Below are 15,079 nucleotides of genomic sequence, written 5' to 3'. Positions count from 1 at the left end.
CCTGCATCTGCCTTTCAGGTGTTAAAGGAATTCACCACTACACCTGGCACATTTAAGATCTAGTAGGCTGGTTTAATAAACTATAGAATTCTGGTCTCTGATGTTTGTTTTTTCTTTTATTTTTAAATGCTTGTTTCTTTGAGACATACTTTATAGCCAGGTTTCTTGAACTTAATGTTTTTCTGATTGCACCCTCTGAATGCTGGAATTACAGGGATATGCCACTACCCCCACAAGTTGGAGCATAGCTAAGTGGTAGAGCGCTCACTTACAGTATGCAAGGGCCTAAGTTCAAACTTGGCACCACAAAAAAAAGAAAAAACACATCCCTAATGGGACGGGTTTGTTTATCTCTACCCTCGTGATTTCTTACATAGTAAGACTGAGAAAACAAAACTTTTGCCGTTTTTCATATATGTAATTTTTCTTAATCTGTTGAACTTTTTTTTTTTTAAACCTTTTGTCATTTCAGGTAACTGGAGGTAAAGCCAAACAAGAATTACCAGAAAAACTAGAGACTTCTAATATTGTGCTTTCTGGTGTTGTAAGTGCCCAAAGTAATGGAACTTATATTCCCAGTGAAGATAAAACCTGTCAGAACACAAAAATGGTTTCTTATAATGAGTCTGTCACACAAGCCACCTTGACCACAGCTCATGATGAGACCAGCAGTGAGTCGATGTGTCAGAAGACTGTGTTCGACAACCTTGAGAACAAAGTTGATACTTTTCACCCATCACTGCTGATAAAAACAGGTGCTGTACAGGATGTTATCCAGCATAGAAGCCACATAAAAAATGAATGTCCACCCTCTGTAGAAAGGAGGGAGGATAATGTGGAATGTATGGTTAATCTTGAGCCAGTTACTCTTGCTTTTGAAAAAAATGCCAATGTACCAATACATACAGAAGTAAATACAACTGACAAACCTGCAGGCTTTAATACTGAACTGGTTAAACAAGTATCCCCTGCCTTGGGTATTCAGTGTCCTGTGTCTGCATTGGAAAAGGTACAAACACAGAGTGCTAGGGATGTTCCTTCTCTTGCCATGTCAAAGTATAAAGGTAGTAAGTGCCTTTCTGCTGATTCCATAAAAAAGGAAACACCTCCTGAGAGTCTGTGTCTATTACAGAAAGAGATTTCTCCTCTGACATCATCAGCTGATGGATTGATAATGGAGGCATTCTCATTAGTTAAAAGTTCTAGTTATTCGTTAGCCAGTAATAAAACAATGTGCCCTCAAGATACCTCTCTACAGACTCAGAATGGCTTGAGCATGTCTTCAGATGAAGTTCTAGAACCATCGCAAGTAGTCTCATCAACCTCTGTTCCCTTGCGGGAACAGCAGTTCCCTAACTGTATTCTAGCAATGAGTGATGTAGCAGGTGGCTCTTCAGAAATAGTGAATAGTGACAACAGTAGTCTAAACCAAGACAAGAGTTTGCAAACATTTAACTTGGCGGTATTTCCCAAACGAACTGATAGCTCAATGAATAAGGAAGAGGTTAGCATGGAGTTGCCAGGGGATGATGCTGATATTAATCTGACTCTAACAATATCACCACCTACAAGCCCCAGTGAGGAGATAGCAGCTGGTGAAATTGAACAAATGCAGGGAGTCCCAGTATCAAATGTAGGACAGCAGAGTAGATCTGAAGAAATAGTTGAACCAGAAAGACAAGAGAGACTCATAAAAAACAGAGAAACAAATTCAGCTAGCTGTATGTCAGTGTATCCCGTGGAATCCAAAGAATCATTAAAAAATTGTACCCCTGAGGTTACAGAGAAAGTTAATGTCACCTCAGACTTTCCCTTTGGCCCTCTAATAGAAGTGTCACCAGCCTCAAGTCCTGATCCCATATTACAGAGTGGAGACAGACAGTCATCTCCATGTTGTTTAAAACTCCATGGCTCACAGTCTGAGAAAACTAACAAGTTGTCCCATATTAAGTCAGGAGATGTAACTATGCCAGAAAAAGAAAGTCTTCTTGTTGGTCCAAAGGGACAAGATAAGTTAGCTCAGCAAATGCAGCTCTCAGCTGAAATGCCACAGATACCAACTAACACAGTAGAAGTAGAAGGTAGAGTTGCTGTGCCTGGTCAAGTAACCGAGGTCAGTATCCCCAGTGAGCATGTGCCTTTCTCAGAAAAAGTGCAGTGCTATGATACAGAGTTAAATAAGCCTACCTCGCCTGCCAGATATGGAGGTAATTTTAAGCCTCTTGAGAAACCTGTAAAAGCAGGAAATTCATTGGAGGCAGATTGTATGGAGAACAGAGACATGGACATAAAACACCTTGCCTTGGAGTCCAGTGTACCCTTACCTAGTCCTAGAAAAGTCGTTGAAAATAAATCTTTTTCTGACACATTGGTTTCTGTAACCACAAGTGGAATAGTGAATATGTCATTAAAACAGACTAATTCTGAAAACATGAAGAAAAGTGTCTGTGACAGTGATGTAAAAACAGAAGCTGATCGTAATGTGCAGGTGGGGACAGAGAACTCTGCCTCCATTGACAAAACTGAGGTGCAGGCATGCTTTCATCCAGAAGCCTCAAAGTTTGTTTCTTCCTCTGACAGTGCTCAGTGCACCTATTCTACAAACCCTGTAAATGTAGAGCCAGGGTTTCAAACACAGGAAATCCCAGTAGTCAGAATGGCCAGTTTACTTAAGAATATTGGAACTGAATTACATGAAGAAAGGATGGATCTCAGTGCTACTGGCCTTCGCTCTAACTCCATGTCTACAAAAGATGAACAAAAAACAATTCATGTGCTGCAGGACACAATATGTGAAGTAAAGGAGTTCTTGAATGGTGATGTTTTCTCCCAGGATGCTCATTCTTGCCAAAATACAGTAGACTTCAGTAAAAGTATCAGTGAAGATCCTTCTGCTTCCTTTGTCCCAGAACTTGTTGACTCTGTTTGTGGCGTCTACAAAGATCATACTTTCAGTGAAAGCCCTAGCATGGGCCATGAAACCAAGGCAGATGCTGAAACACTGAGCAGGGATACAGAGATAAGTGTAAATGTTCCCATGTGCTGTGGACCACGTTCTGGAGACTGTGTTCAGGATTCTCTTGATTGTACAAACTGCAAGTTTGATGTGGAGAATTTGAGAGGTAATCCCCCAAACCAAAAAGAAGCAATAAAAGGTAACTGTGAATCTTTCACAAGCTTAAACAACAGTGATGACACCTGGGCCTGCTCTAGCAAAATTTCAGAGCTTGAGACACACATCCCACCCAGAAACCAGGAAACAGAACCATGTCCTATCTCACCAAATAAGTGTATGCCATGCTACATCCAGATCCCAGATTCCCATGGTATCCCCAAGACTTATGCTAACTTTACTGTAACAAAAGAGTTCAAAGATACAACAAGAAGGATGCATAGCCTGAAGAGGCGTCGGAATGTGAGTGCAAACTGCAACCTCCTCAGCTCCTGGACTAGCACCTGGCATGTGACAGATGACATTACTCAGAGTACATTGGACCTAGAGTACTTGCGTTTTGATCATAAGCTAAAGCAAGTGATAAAGGGCTATTCTCATCAATCTTCCCCTTCCAACAACATCTTCCCGAAGGAATCGCTCATCCAAATCTCTGTTGGAACATCCCCTTCCACCCAAACATCTGAGGCCTCGGTGTATCTTCCACCCAAGAGCAGAAGCCCCATTCTGGTGACAGTCATACACTCAGACACCAGGCAGCAGAGTCATCACAGAAGGCACTCCTCACCCAGAAGTCTAGTCGGCTCTTGCTCTCTCTGGAAGGAAAAATGTAGTCAAAGTAGAAATCGTAAAAATTCTGAAGGAAGTCAGATTCTTCCATTCCACCTCAATAAACTGAAATACAACAGTACTTCAAAAGAATCTAGAAATGATATTTCACTTATTTTAAATGAATATGCTGAATTTAATAAAATAATGATGAATGACAACCAAACTGTTTCCCAAGATAAAGAGCTAAATGTAGCTTCTGTAGAAGCTGTTTACCAGGAGACATACCAGCCAAGACAGTCAGTGTCCTACAAAGATGTGATCACAGACTTGTGTACCACGCTGCAGGTCAAACTAAAAGGAGTTGTGAGAGAGGCTTGTAAGAGCCCTTTCTGGTTCTACCTCGTTGAAACAGAAGATAAGTCATTCTTTTTAAGAACAAAGGTAAAGTACTAGTTTATTCTATACTACCATATCTTCTCACTTTAGTTTATTTTAGAAGTAATAAACTTAAAAGTTTGGGCTTAAAAAGAAATGGTATGGGATGTGATAGTATTTGGTTTCTGTTCTTATCTGTGTACTACATGGCAATTGTTGTCAATAACTCAAATGGAACAAATTCCAACAGGGGGATGGGGGAAGGCACTGGTGGCGCACACCTTTAGTCCCAGGATTTGGGAGGCAGAGGCAGGCGGATTTCTGAGTTCGAGGACAGCCAGGGCTACACAGAGAAACCCTATCTTGAAAAAAAAAAATTCCAACATGGCAAAAGTGAAAAGACTAATGTTGAATCAAGATAAATGCTAGTCTCCCGGTGTCAGACTTTGACCATGGTTACATTAGTTTTCAATGGCCACATTCTTACCATTCAATATTTGAAAAGAAAATTTTATTCCAGGTCTGTGATGATGGCTCAATCAGTAAAATGTGGGCCATACAAGCATACAGAGGCCTCATCACAGTGCTCATACAAAAAGCTGTGTACATGTCATGTAGTCCAAACACTTGTGAATTCCTGGGGCTTGCTGGCCAGCCATTCTAGTTATATAGATTAGCTCTAGGTTAGGTGGAAAACTCTCTATCAAAATGGTGGAGATCAATAGAAGACACCTCAATATCAACTTTGGCACCCACATTGATTTTTACACAGGACTCACATAGCAAATGTCTTTTTTCATTTATGATAATTGAAGGACAGTAGGTAATAACTTCTGAAGTAAAGGCATCTCTACCATGGGAACATTTTGTTAAAAGTAATCTTGACACTAATTCAGATACACCCTACGAAGGGCTTAGTGGTCCAGAGAGAAACGGGGTGGCAAAAAACACAAGGTATGGGGCAGAGGGAGCAGCTGGGACAAGAGCCCAGCCTTGCAGGGTGGTGGAGGCCAGTCAGCACCAGTGGACAGAGTTTACTGTCAAGAGATGAGGTTCGAGACACATGAAAGAGCAGTGCTAGGAAGGGACTCACTAATGTTTTTTAAAAGATATTACTAACAGGGATTGTACAGATGGGCCAGCAGTTAATATTTTGGCTATTCTTACAGAGGATGTGAAGTAGGTTCCCAGCACCCACCCAGTAACGCATAACTGTTCATGGACAGTTGAATGGTTTGAAAATGCTGACAGTATTTCACCATGAGGCCACTGTTTATAATAAAGAGTAACACATTTGTACAAAGGTACAATTTTTAAGTGAGGAAATGAACACATATTAAATTAACTTGAGAATTATATGCATTCAATAGCACAATGTGTGTTGGGTGTGGTGGCCGACTCCTGTAAATCCTAGCAGTTGGATGACTGAGATGGGAGAATAACAGTTTGAAGATTCTATCTCACAGGACAGAATTTTCTAAGCCTTGGAAACATCCTGAACTATTGTTTAGTGGTGGGATGCAGGACAGTTTGTAAGATGAGGATCTGCAAACAGTGACAGATCAGTCTTTAAGTATTTCAGTAGACTATTAAAAGAACTTCATCAAAAATTATACTGTCCCTTTTGAGTGATAATAAAATAGTCAAATGTTCACCTGCTTGGAGATCCAAGGCAGACAAAGTAATACATCAGAAAGACAATAAATGAATGTTCTGACTGTGTGTGGAGTATAGTTGGGGTGTCCAATGGCAAACTAATTCTTCATGCAGAAGTATTCCATAAGAAGCATAGGGGAGAAAAGGGTTGAGGAAAGGGCATCACCCTTTTATTCAGATGTAGACAGCCAAGGAACAATGAACTCTACAAGTTGGTTCTCAGTAGTAGTAAAGGATGCACTGGTAAGTTGCTAAAGCTCTAGCTATATATTAAAAGTAACAGCATCATGTAAACACCTAGCAAACCTGTCTTTGAATGTGAAAGTTCATGTATGTGGATTATTTTGGAATGTTTCTTTTTTAAAGCAGCCTTTGATATTTTATAAACTGCTTTATCATTAAAATAAACTTCTTGCTTGGGCTGTTGAGGTGGCTCAGTAAGAAAAGGGACTGGATAACACACCTGGCAATCTGAGTTTGAGCCCTACGACCCATGTGGTATGAGAGAACCAAATCCTGAAAGCTTCTACCTGGCCTTCATCTGTAGTCCATGACATGTATGTGTGCGCACCCACTTAACAAATATACACAAAATACATACTAATAATTCTTTAACTAAAAACTGAAATCCAGTTCATAGTGTGTGTGTTTATTTAGTAATAAGACCAGTAGTTACTTCTGTTGCCTTAGAAATAGGATTTGATTTTTTTTAACGTATTGTTAAATATTTTTGTTTGCTTCGTGTTGAGATGTGTTACTAAGGAGCTGAGGCTGGCCTAAAACTCAGTCTCCTAAGTACCAAGAATATATACATGACCATGCCCAGCTGGTGGCTTGATTTTAATAGAATATAAAAATAGTTGTACCTGGGCACGGTGGCACACACCTTTAATCCCAGCACTTGGAGGCAGAGACAGCTGGATCTCTGAATTTGAGACCAGCCTGGTCCACATAGTGCATTCCAGGGCAGCCAAGGTTGTAGAGAGAGACTTTTTTTGGTCTCCAGAAACAAAAAGTTCTTTCCAAGTATCCATTGTAAGTAATAGCTATTTGTAAATCTTTCAGAGCATTCTAAAGAAAGGAGGCCATAAAGAAATTGAACTTCTGGATTTCTGTCAAGCTCTTCACAGAGAAAATGAAACACTATTAGTTGTCATTAAAAATGAAGACATGATTTCACATCTGCATCAAGTAAGTTCGTAATGTGTTCGAAGCGCTGAGACTGTTCTGTGGTATAGTGCATCACCATCATTGCTATTGTGTGTAGGGTATAGCTGGCATACCTCCATTGATCCTTTAATGGGAAGATAACTCCATGAGAGTACAGTGTAGTACACTGAAGAATCAATCGCCCAGGTTCTGTAGGGCAGGTCGATAATGTGTGTTAACTGAAGGAGAACTATGAAAAGATTTACTTCTGACTGTAAGAAAATCATGCTTTAAACGGACTTATGGAATATTTACTTGCTAGTTGACAAATAATTGCTTATCCCCAAGAAGCAGTTTGTGGACAGTAGTTAGGCTCATATTTCTATTGTCAGTGGGCAGTGTCAGGAGCCTGGTGGGTTTGGCACCACAGGTGAGCTGGAAACAGAATGAGTTTATATGACCTGGCTATTCATAGGTCCCCTGAATTTCAGTCATGTTCTTTCATGGACTATTTTTGTTGTTGTTGTTGTTGTTGTTTTTCTTTTGTTTTTCAAGACAGGGTTTCTCTATGTAGCCCTGGCTGTCCTCGAACTCAGAAATCCACCTGCCTCTCCCTGCTAAGTGCTGGGATTAAAGGCATGTGCCACCACTGGTCGGCTTCATGAACTATTCATAAAGTCCTCCTTTTTTTTTCTTTTGTTTTTTCGAGACAGGGTTTCTCTGTGTAGCCCTGGCTGTCCTGGATCTTATTCTGTAGACCAGGCTGGCCTCTGCCTCCCAAGTGCTGGGATTAAAGGCGTGTGCCACCACTGCCTGGCATAAAGTCCTATTTTTAATTAACTTTGAACTCATGGCCACTCCTGAGGTCAGAACTACTCTTTGTGTTTCAAAGTTGTCAGTCAGTTGTGTTGACTGAAGATATTTGATTTTCAGCTGTCCATGGTCCTTGAAATCCATAGGAATTTTTTTTTTGTTTTTGTTTTTATTAATTTTTTTCATTTATTGAAAAGGGAAGTAAAAACTTTATGATAAAATTAAAAATTTACATGGAAAATATTTCAGATAAACACATTAAAATTGACAATTTTCTTGGAAACTTGAGTAAAGTGGTAGACATGTAAAACATTGTTAAATTAATTGAAATATGAGATAGAAGCATTTTATGATAGAATTGCTGGGTATGGTAGCCTGGGCTGACATTTGTGTTCTCTTAGGGTCCATATGAGGTCCGCCCAGGATCTTCTAGCTTTTATCTTCTCTGGTGAGAAGTCTAGTGTGATTCTGATAGATCTGCCTTTATAAGTTACTTGCCCTTTTTCCCTTACTGCTTTTAATATTCTTTCTTTGTTTAGTGAATTTGGTGTTTTGATTATGTGCTGGGTGGACATTCTAGTCTGGTCCAGTCTGTTTGGAGTTCTGAAGGCTTCTTGTATATTCATGGGCATCTCTTTTTCTAGGTTAGGGAAGTTTTCTTTTACAATTTTGTTGAAGATATTTACTGGGCCTTTAAGATGTAAATCCTCACTCTCATCTATATCTATGATCCTTAGCTTTAGTCTTCTCGTTGTGTCCTTGATTTCCTGGATGTTTTGGGTTACCAGCTTTATGCATTTTGCATTTTCTTTGACTGTTGAATCAATGTTTTCTATGGTATCTTTAGCACCTGAGGTTCTTTTTTCTGTTTCTTGTATTCTGTTGTTGATGCTTACATCTGTGACTCCTGGATTCTTTCCAAGGTTTTCAATCTCCAGAGATGTCTCTCTCACTTTGTGATTTCTTTCTTGTTTCTACTTCCACTTTTAGGTCCTGGATGGTTTTGTTCAGTTCTTTCACTTGATTGTTGTGTTTTCCTATAATTTTTTAAGGGATTTTTGTGTTTCTTCTTTAAGGGCTTCTGCCCGTTGATCCATGATCTCCTGTATTTCTTTAAGGGATTTTTGTGTTTCCTCTTTAAGGGCTTTTACCTGTTGACCAATGTTCTCCTGTATTTTTTTAAGGGAGTTAAGTCTTTCTTGAAGCCTTCTATCAGCATCATGAGATACGATTTTAAATCCAACTCTTGCTTTTTCAGTGTGTTGGGGTATTCGGGACTTGCTGTGGAGGGAGAATTGGGTTCTGATGTTGCCACGTGGCCTTGGTTTCTGTTGGTAAGGTTCTTGTGCTTGCCTTTCGCCATCTGGTGCTAGTTGGTTTTGTTGTCTCTGGCTGGAGTTTTTTTTCCTCCTGTGGGCCTGGAAGCCTCTGTCCTTACTCCTCTGAGCTCAAAAGTGAAAGCAATGCTCGGAGATCTCTCTCTCTCCTGGCAGACTATGCATGGAAGACTGTGGAGTTTCCCAGCTCCCTGGTGCAAATGATGGTGGGCGGGAAGACTTTCATCCCAGCAGTTCCACTGATCTTAGGCCCTGTGTGCTGCTAACTGGGTCCCCTCCAGAGAGAAGGTGGATATCTCACCTCTGTGGCTCAAAAGTGAAAGCCTGCTGGGAGATCACTTCCTCCTGGTGGGCTGTGCACAGAAGGCTGTGGAGTCTCCTGGCTCCCTGGTACAAATAGCGGTGGGTGGAAAGACTTCCATACCAGCTGCTCCACTGATCTTAGGCCCTGTGTGCTCCTAGCTGGTCCCCTCCAGAGAGAAGGTGGAGATCTCACCTCTGCCCCCTGCTCCATCTTTCTAATCATTCTGCTCAAGATTCCTCTAGTACCCAAACCCTGTCATTTTAAGATATAAGATTATCTTTGAAAGCAAAGCCAAACCTCTCCCAAAGTATTCTCTATTCTCCACACTATTCTCCCTGAGTATTCTCAGGGTTCTCTAGAGTTACAGAACTTAAGAATATCTCTATATATTAAGAGAATTTATTGTGATGACTTACAATTTGTAGTCCAACTAACCCAACAATGGGCAGCTGTAAATGGGAAGTCCAAGAATCTAGTAGTTGCTTAGTCCCGTGAGGCTAGTTGTTTCCATAGGAATGTTAATTGTTGCCGCATGTGCCTTTCCTCATGGAAGTCCTTTTATGTCATAACAGATTCCTTCTCTACTGAAGCTAAAGCATTTCCCTGGTGTGGTCTTTGCTGGAGTGGACAGCCCTGAAGACATTCCAAATGACACATACCAAGAGCTGTTCCGATCCGGAGGCTTTGTGGTATCAGATGATGTCATACTGGAAAGTTTAACATTAGGTTGGTCTTTTGCTGCGGAAGGTCGGGGGGAGGGGGGGTTGGGGGGATTCAGACAGATGGGGGGACTTTGGATTTCAGGAAGAGGCACAAGTTCCACGAGATGACAAAAACAACCACAGAGGTGGCTTGAATCTGAATGTATTTAGGAGCTCTAAAGTAAGGATTTTTATACATGAAGAGTTGGTATTACAATTTCAAAAGATGTATCTAGTGAAGCAGACACAATTTTAACAATTTGGCACAAGGAAATGCAAAATCAATCAATCAGGTACAATGTTTCTCATGTAACAGATTTAGAGGATCAATTTACAGATACCATCAATCTTCCTGATTAGAATACTGAGTGACTTGTAGTTAACAGCAAACCTTTAAAAAGAGTTTGAAGTTTCTTATACCCCCTGCGTCTTAATGAGTTTCTATGAGAAATCCTTACCTAACATTTAGCTTTTACCTTGTAAAAACTTCTTGACTTAATCACCACAGTGATTAAGAGCCACCCTCATCTACATACGCATAGCCATATAAATTTGCACGTTGGGGGGTTGTAATTATGTAAATGACTATGAGGCAAAGCATTGCCATTCTTAAAGAGTTTGCAGTCAGTGAGTCTACTTCAAAGAAGGGATTATCAGCCCAGGCTCTTAGGATCACCTTGTAAAAGAGGAAAAGAGGAAATTTAGGGTAAACAAATCTGCTTTTGAGAACTATGGCTCAGAATTATTCCTCCAACTATAGAGTTCCATAGACATTCCCTGGAGACTTCCTCCCCTTCAGAGTCAAAGCGCCTCAGTCTGGAACTTTTTTGTCACACAGAATCTACTGGGGTTGGTGTGGCAGTCTTTAACTTTGAAACCTAGTTAGATCAATTCTCTTCTCCCAGGGATACAAATACTGTTTCATCAAAAAGAAATCACTCACTATATATTGAGGGCATAATTTGTGCCAGTTGCTGAACTGCATACTTTTAATATAGTAATTCAATTGATGGACATTTATGTTAATTCTAGTTCATAGCTATTGTGAACAGAGCCCGATAAACATGTATGCACAAGCCAGATACCAAGTCCTTGCATATATAACCCATGCATGTTATAGCTGGTTCATTTGGGAACTATATTTCTAGAGTTTGCAGAGAAATTTAGACCAATTATTAAATTGTCTGTTCAGATTCCAGTTCCTCCCAGTGAGTGAAAGTTCCTTTCCTCATACATGTGAGCCTTGTGGTCATTCGTCTACCTGATGACTGCTGTTCTGTGCTGCCATGAATCTGAGGTGGCAATCTGTATTCCCTAATGGCTATGAGCATTGATCCTGCTATAAAATGATTATAGCATGATCTATAGAACTAGTTTGTGGAGTCTCTGGTACTGCCCAGCAGTGTAAGGTGGAAACAAGGGTCTGTTGTTCATAAGTGGCAATGGACCTTGCAACAAAAACTAAGATACATCTTCTCTTGCTGAACTTACTCTACAGTTCAACTGAAGGGAATTCTCAAAATCCTAGAAAAACTAAATGAAAATGGCAGATGGAAGTGGCTGCTTCACTATAGAGAAAATAAAAAGCTCAAGGAAGATGTCAAGTAAGTGTGTGTGAAGGGTGCAGAAGCCCTGGTCCCAATGGTTGATGTGCTTAGTGTAACTCAAGCACCAGGAGGTAATGTTAGCATGGGTGTCATGTCCTAAGGTTTATGTCTGTTGGTTAGCATTTGGTTTTTATAGTAGAGCATTCAGTGAAAAGTATTTACAGCAACATTTTGAGTCAAGACTGAAAATACCCACAGGCTCTGCTGCCGTAAGCTGCAGAAATACAGTTAGCAATGAGCTCGGTGCTAGATACTTAGTCATAGATTGAGTTGTCAGGGTTTAACATTAAACAGGAGGCAAAGTCACCTTAATCTAAAGCAGTGATGAATTGTATGTGTGTGGTATATATGCGTTTGTGTAGGTTGCCTGCTCGTGTGCATGGAGCTCCATCAGCTGTCTTGTCACTTTCCAACTTATGTTTTCAGAGGTCACACTGACCATGCAACTCATCCATTGCACTAGGCTGGTTGACTGGCCAGTGAGGCTTGCTCATCCCCACAGGATTGGAGTTATGTGTGCTATGACATGTGTTGTCTGTGAATGCTGGATCTATACTCATTCCTCATGCTTGCCCAGCAGACTCTGTTGACTCCACCACACATCCCTAGCATCAAGGCAGTGCTTTTAGTTTTTTGTTTTTGTTTTTTAAGAAAATTGTTATCGGGCATGGCAGCACACAATGTGATCTCACCACTATGGGCAAAGCAAGGGGATATCTCAAACTGAAGGCCAACCTGAACTGTGAAGCAAGACATTCTTTCCCCCAACTTCTATGAGAGATTGTTGGTTTAAATATAATTAGCGGAGAAGTCTACTAAGACTAGTGAGAAAGTGGTGGTCTTTGTGTGTGTGATTACCTTGATGTTGCCAGCATACCTGGTTGAAGTGGCAGTAGCTACTACATGGGTTGTGACTCTTGCCTTGGAATGAGGCTCAAGGTTACAATCTATATTTTTAAAGGTGTCATTACTGTATAATGTTTAGAGGCAGCTCTTAAGGACAGTGAATACAAGAACATCAAGAAAAAAGCACAGGCTTGCTGACTGAGTGTTTTAACACAACTATTTAAAATGAAAGACACTTAGAGATGGTTCTGTAGTTAAGAGAGATGACCCAAACTTAGTTCCCAGCATCCAACACATTGGATGGCCCAAACTGCTTCTAACTCTAGATCCAGGTAAGCAGACATCCTCTTCTGGACACTTAGGATATCTGCATTCACACAGGCACCTTCTCACCCAGATACACAATTTAAAGTGTGTGTGTTTGTGTGTGTGTGTGTGTGTGTGTATTCAAATAAGCCACTAAAATTTCTTTGTATATTACAGGGTAGATTCAATTGCACAAAAAAAGAATTTAATTCTAAAGTCATATCAGAGTGTAAATATCATTGACTTACTTCATTATCACAACTGTGATTCTCCATCATCAACAAAAGGTGAAATTTTGAAATGCTTGTTAAACCTGCAAATTCAACATTTCAGTGCCAGGTTTGCTGTCTTCCTAACAGGTAAATATAAGCTAAATTCTAATCTTTATTACTCAGCTAATGCTAACCCTGGACAGCTGTAGAAATATCCTTCCTAGTTAGTTACTAAATGCTTTTAGATACATGTCAATGGCGTCCATAGCTATAGAGTGGCGTGTGTTCTGGCACTTAGTACGTCCAGGGGATGCTTGCTGAGGGCTGTTTCTCTATAGTTACCACTCTTCCCACGCATCTGAGTCTTAGCTGGACCGCCTGGCTTTCTGAAGCTGGTACAGTTGTCGATCGTGTCTTCCCTCCACCCGTGCTGCTGCTCTGAAGTCATTTCTCACTTTAGTGAATTCTGCTACCTTGATTGAACAGATGAAAGAAAAATCCTGGCCTTTTGTCATAGGTTTTTTTTTTTTTTTTTCTTCCTTTACAGACAAGCCCACAGCGGCCACAGAAATCTTTGAAAATAATGGAATCCTTGTTACAGACATAAACTACTTCACTGAAAATATACAAAAGATAGCAGCTCCATTTAGGAGTAGCTATTGGTAAGAACTTTTTGTAAAACTCCCCTTGAAAATTGGACTTATTAGCGGCAGACAGTGCCACTGAGGGAAAGAATGCTGTTAAAAAACTGCTCTGATTTGTAAAATTTCATTTTTACCTATGACTAGAATTCCTGTCACTTCTGTGCTTATCACAAATGAGATTAACTGGCCAGCTTTAACTTAACTTACTCCAATGATGTCACTTGTAGTCAATCTGGGTTGGCCTGGTGAACAAACACCATGATGTGTGACAACGCACAGGCCTCCCCCAGTAGGCAGAGTTGAGCCAGTTGTATTTCTTGGTCATGTTCTTACAAATTTTGTGTTCCTGCAGGTGATTTTGGAGTTGAGACTACACATGGAGTACATACAGCAAGAAGAAATTTGTATTTTCCTGTGTCTAAAAAACTCCAAATACATACAACTCTCATTTGAATAATCAATGTTTCGTTTCTCATACTTTGCTGTAATGTCTCATTTCATCATGGATGATAGTTGTCATTAGCTTTGGGTTATAATGTTGACTATTGTTGTAAATTATTTTCAACCTAAATATGATGTGTTCAAACTTATTAATTGAGCTAGATATTAAAACTTGAGACCCTCACGTTTGTGGCTAAAACTAAGTATTTTGACATATAGCTGTTTTTGCGTGTGGTCAGAGGCGATGAGCTGCATGTTTCAGAGGTTTTACCACATTGTAGAAAGTATCATTTGTAATGGTTGTTTGCTGTTACATAAGAAACACTACATAATGTAAACTTTTTTTGTAAATGACAAATTTCTACACTTTTACACTTGGGTTTTTTAATGCTGCACTACAAAGAACTCAATTGAAGAAATCTTTTATTTATGATATTAGAAATTTCTTAAATCTTTAAAATACAAACAAGAAAAAAAATTGTATACTATCTATTTGGAACAAAGGCTTTTATACCTGGCTTGGTTTTTTTTTGTTGTTGTTGTTGTTGATTTGTTGTCTTTTTGTTTTTTTAATAAAGACTCTGAAAATGCAGTCATTTGTAGTCTGTGTGCAATGTCTTAGGAAGGTTTAGGCCATTGCCAGGATCCCTTTAAGAAAGACCTTTGGTCATGCTTTATTGCCCTTTAGTAACTCATGGTCTTGGCTTTCTAAAGCCCTGCAAGGTGCAGAAAGGAAGGCACTAACTTTCTCTCAATATGGACAGCAGAGTTGACATCACAAAGTGAAAGAGGAAACCACCAATCTTAGTGATGATGCTTTCTGACCCATACCTGTGTAAACATGCTAACCTCTGCCTCTCTGGACTACATCTTCCCTGCAATGGGGGCTTTCCTCATAGAAGGGGCAGGGGCAGTGCAACTACCAAACTGAAGCCCATCCAAAATGTTAGTGCACAGCTGTTGT

General features: G+C 40.1%; 1 protein-coding gene across 7 annotated transcripts in view; it reads left to right on the top strand.

The window, feature by feature from the left end:
* Positions 1 to 15,026, top strand: part of Tasor2 (transcription activation suppressor family member 2) — a 45,487-nt gene extending 30,461 nt beyond the window's left edge. For 3 of the 7 annotated variants that reach the window (XM_052157373.1, XM_052157375.1, XM_052157372.1), the window contains exons 14-20: positions 473 to 4,165; positions 6,821 to 6,946; positions 9,931 to 10,084; positions 11,558 to 11,663; positions 12,996 to 13,177; positions 13,578 to 13,692; positions 14,027 to 15,026. In XM_052157373.1, the coding sequence (XP_052013333.1) occupies positions 473 to 4,165; positions 6,821 to 6,946; positions 9,931 to 10,084; positions 11,558 to 11,663; positions 12,996 to 13,177; positions 13,578 to 13,692; positions 14,027 to 14,030 (4,380 nt within the window). In that variant the 3' untranslated portion in view covers positions 14,031 to 15,026. Of the gene's footprint in view, positions 1 to 472; positions 4,166 to 6,820; positions 6,947 to 9,930; positions 10,085 to 11,557; positions 11,664 to 12,995; positions 13,178 to 13,577; positions 13,697 to 14,026 lie in introns of those variants that run through there. The other 4 variants (XM_052157376.1, XM_052157374.1, XM_052157377.1 and 1 more) reach the window with 3 other exon arrangements.
* Positions 15,027 to 15,079: the final 53 nt, after the last annotated feature.

The sequence above is a fragment of the Apodemus sylvaticus genome, chromosome 14 (genome assembly GCF_947179515.1).
Source record: "Apodemus sylvaticus chromosome 14, mApoSyl1.1, whole genome shotgun sequence".
Taxonomy (NCBI): Eukaryota; Metazoa; Chordata; class Mammalia; order Rodentia; family Muridae; genus Apodemus; species Apodemus sylvaticus.
The sequence above is the reverse complement of the archived record's forward strand: the minus strand, read 5'-3'. Positions and strand labels throughout refer to the sequence as shown.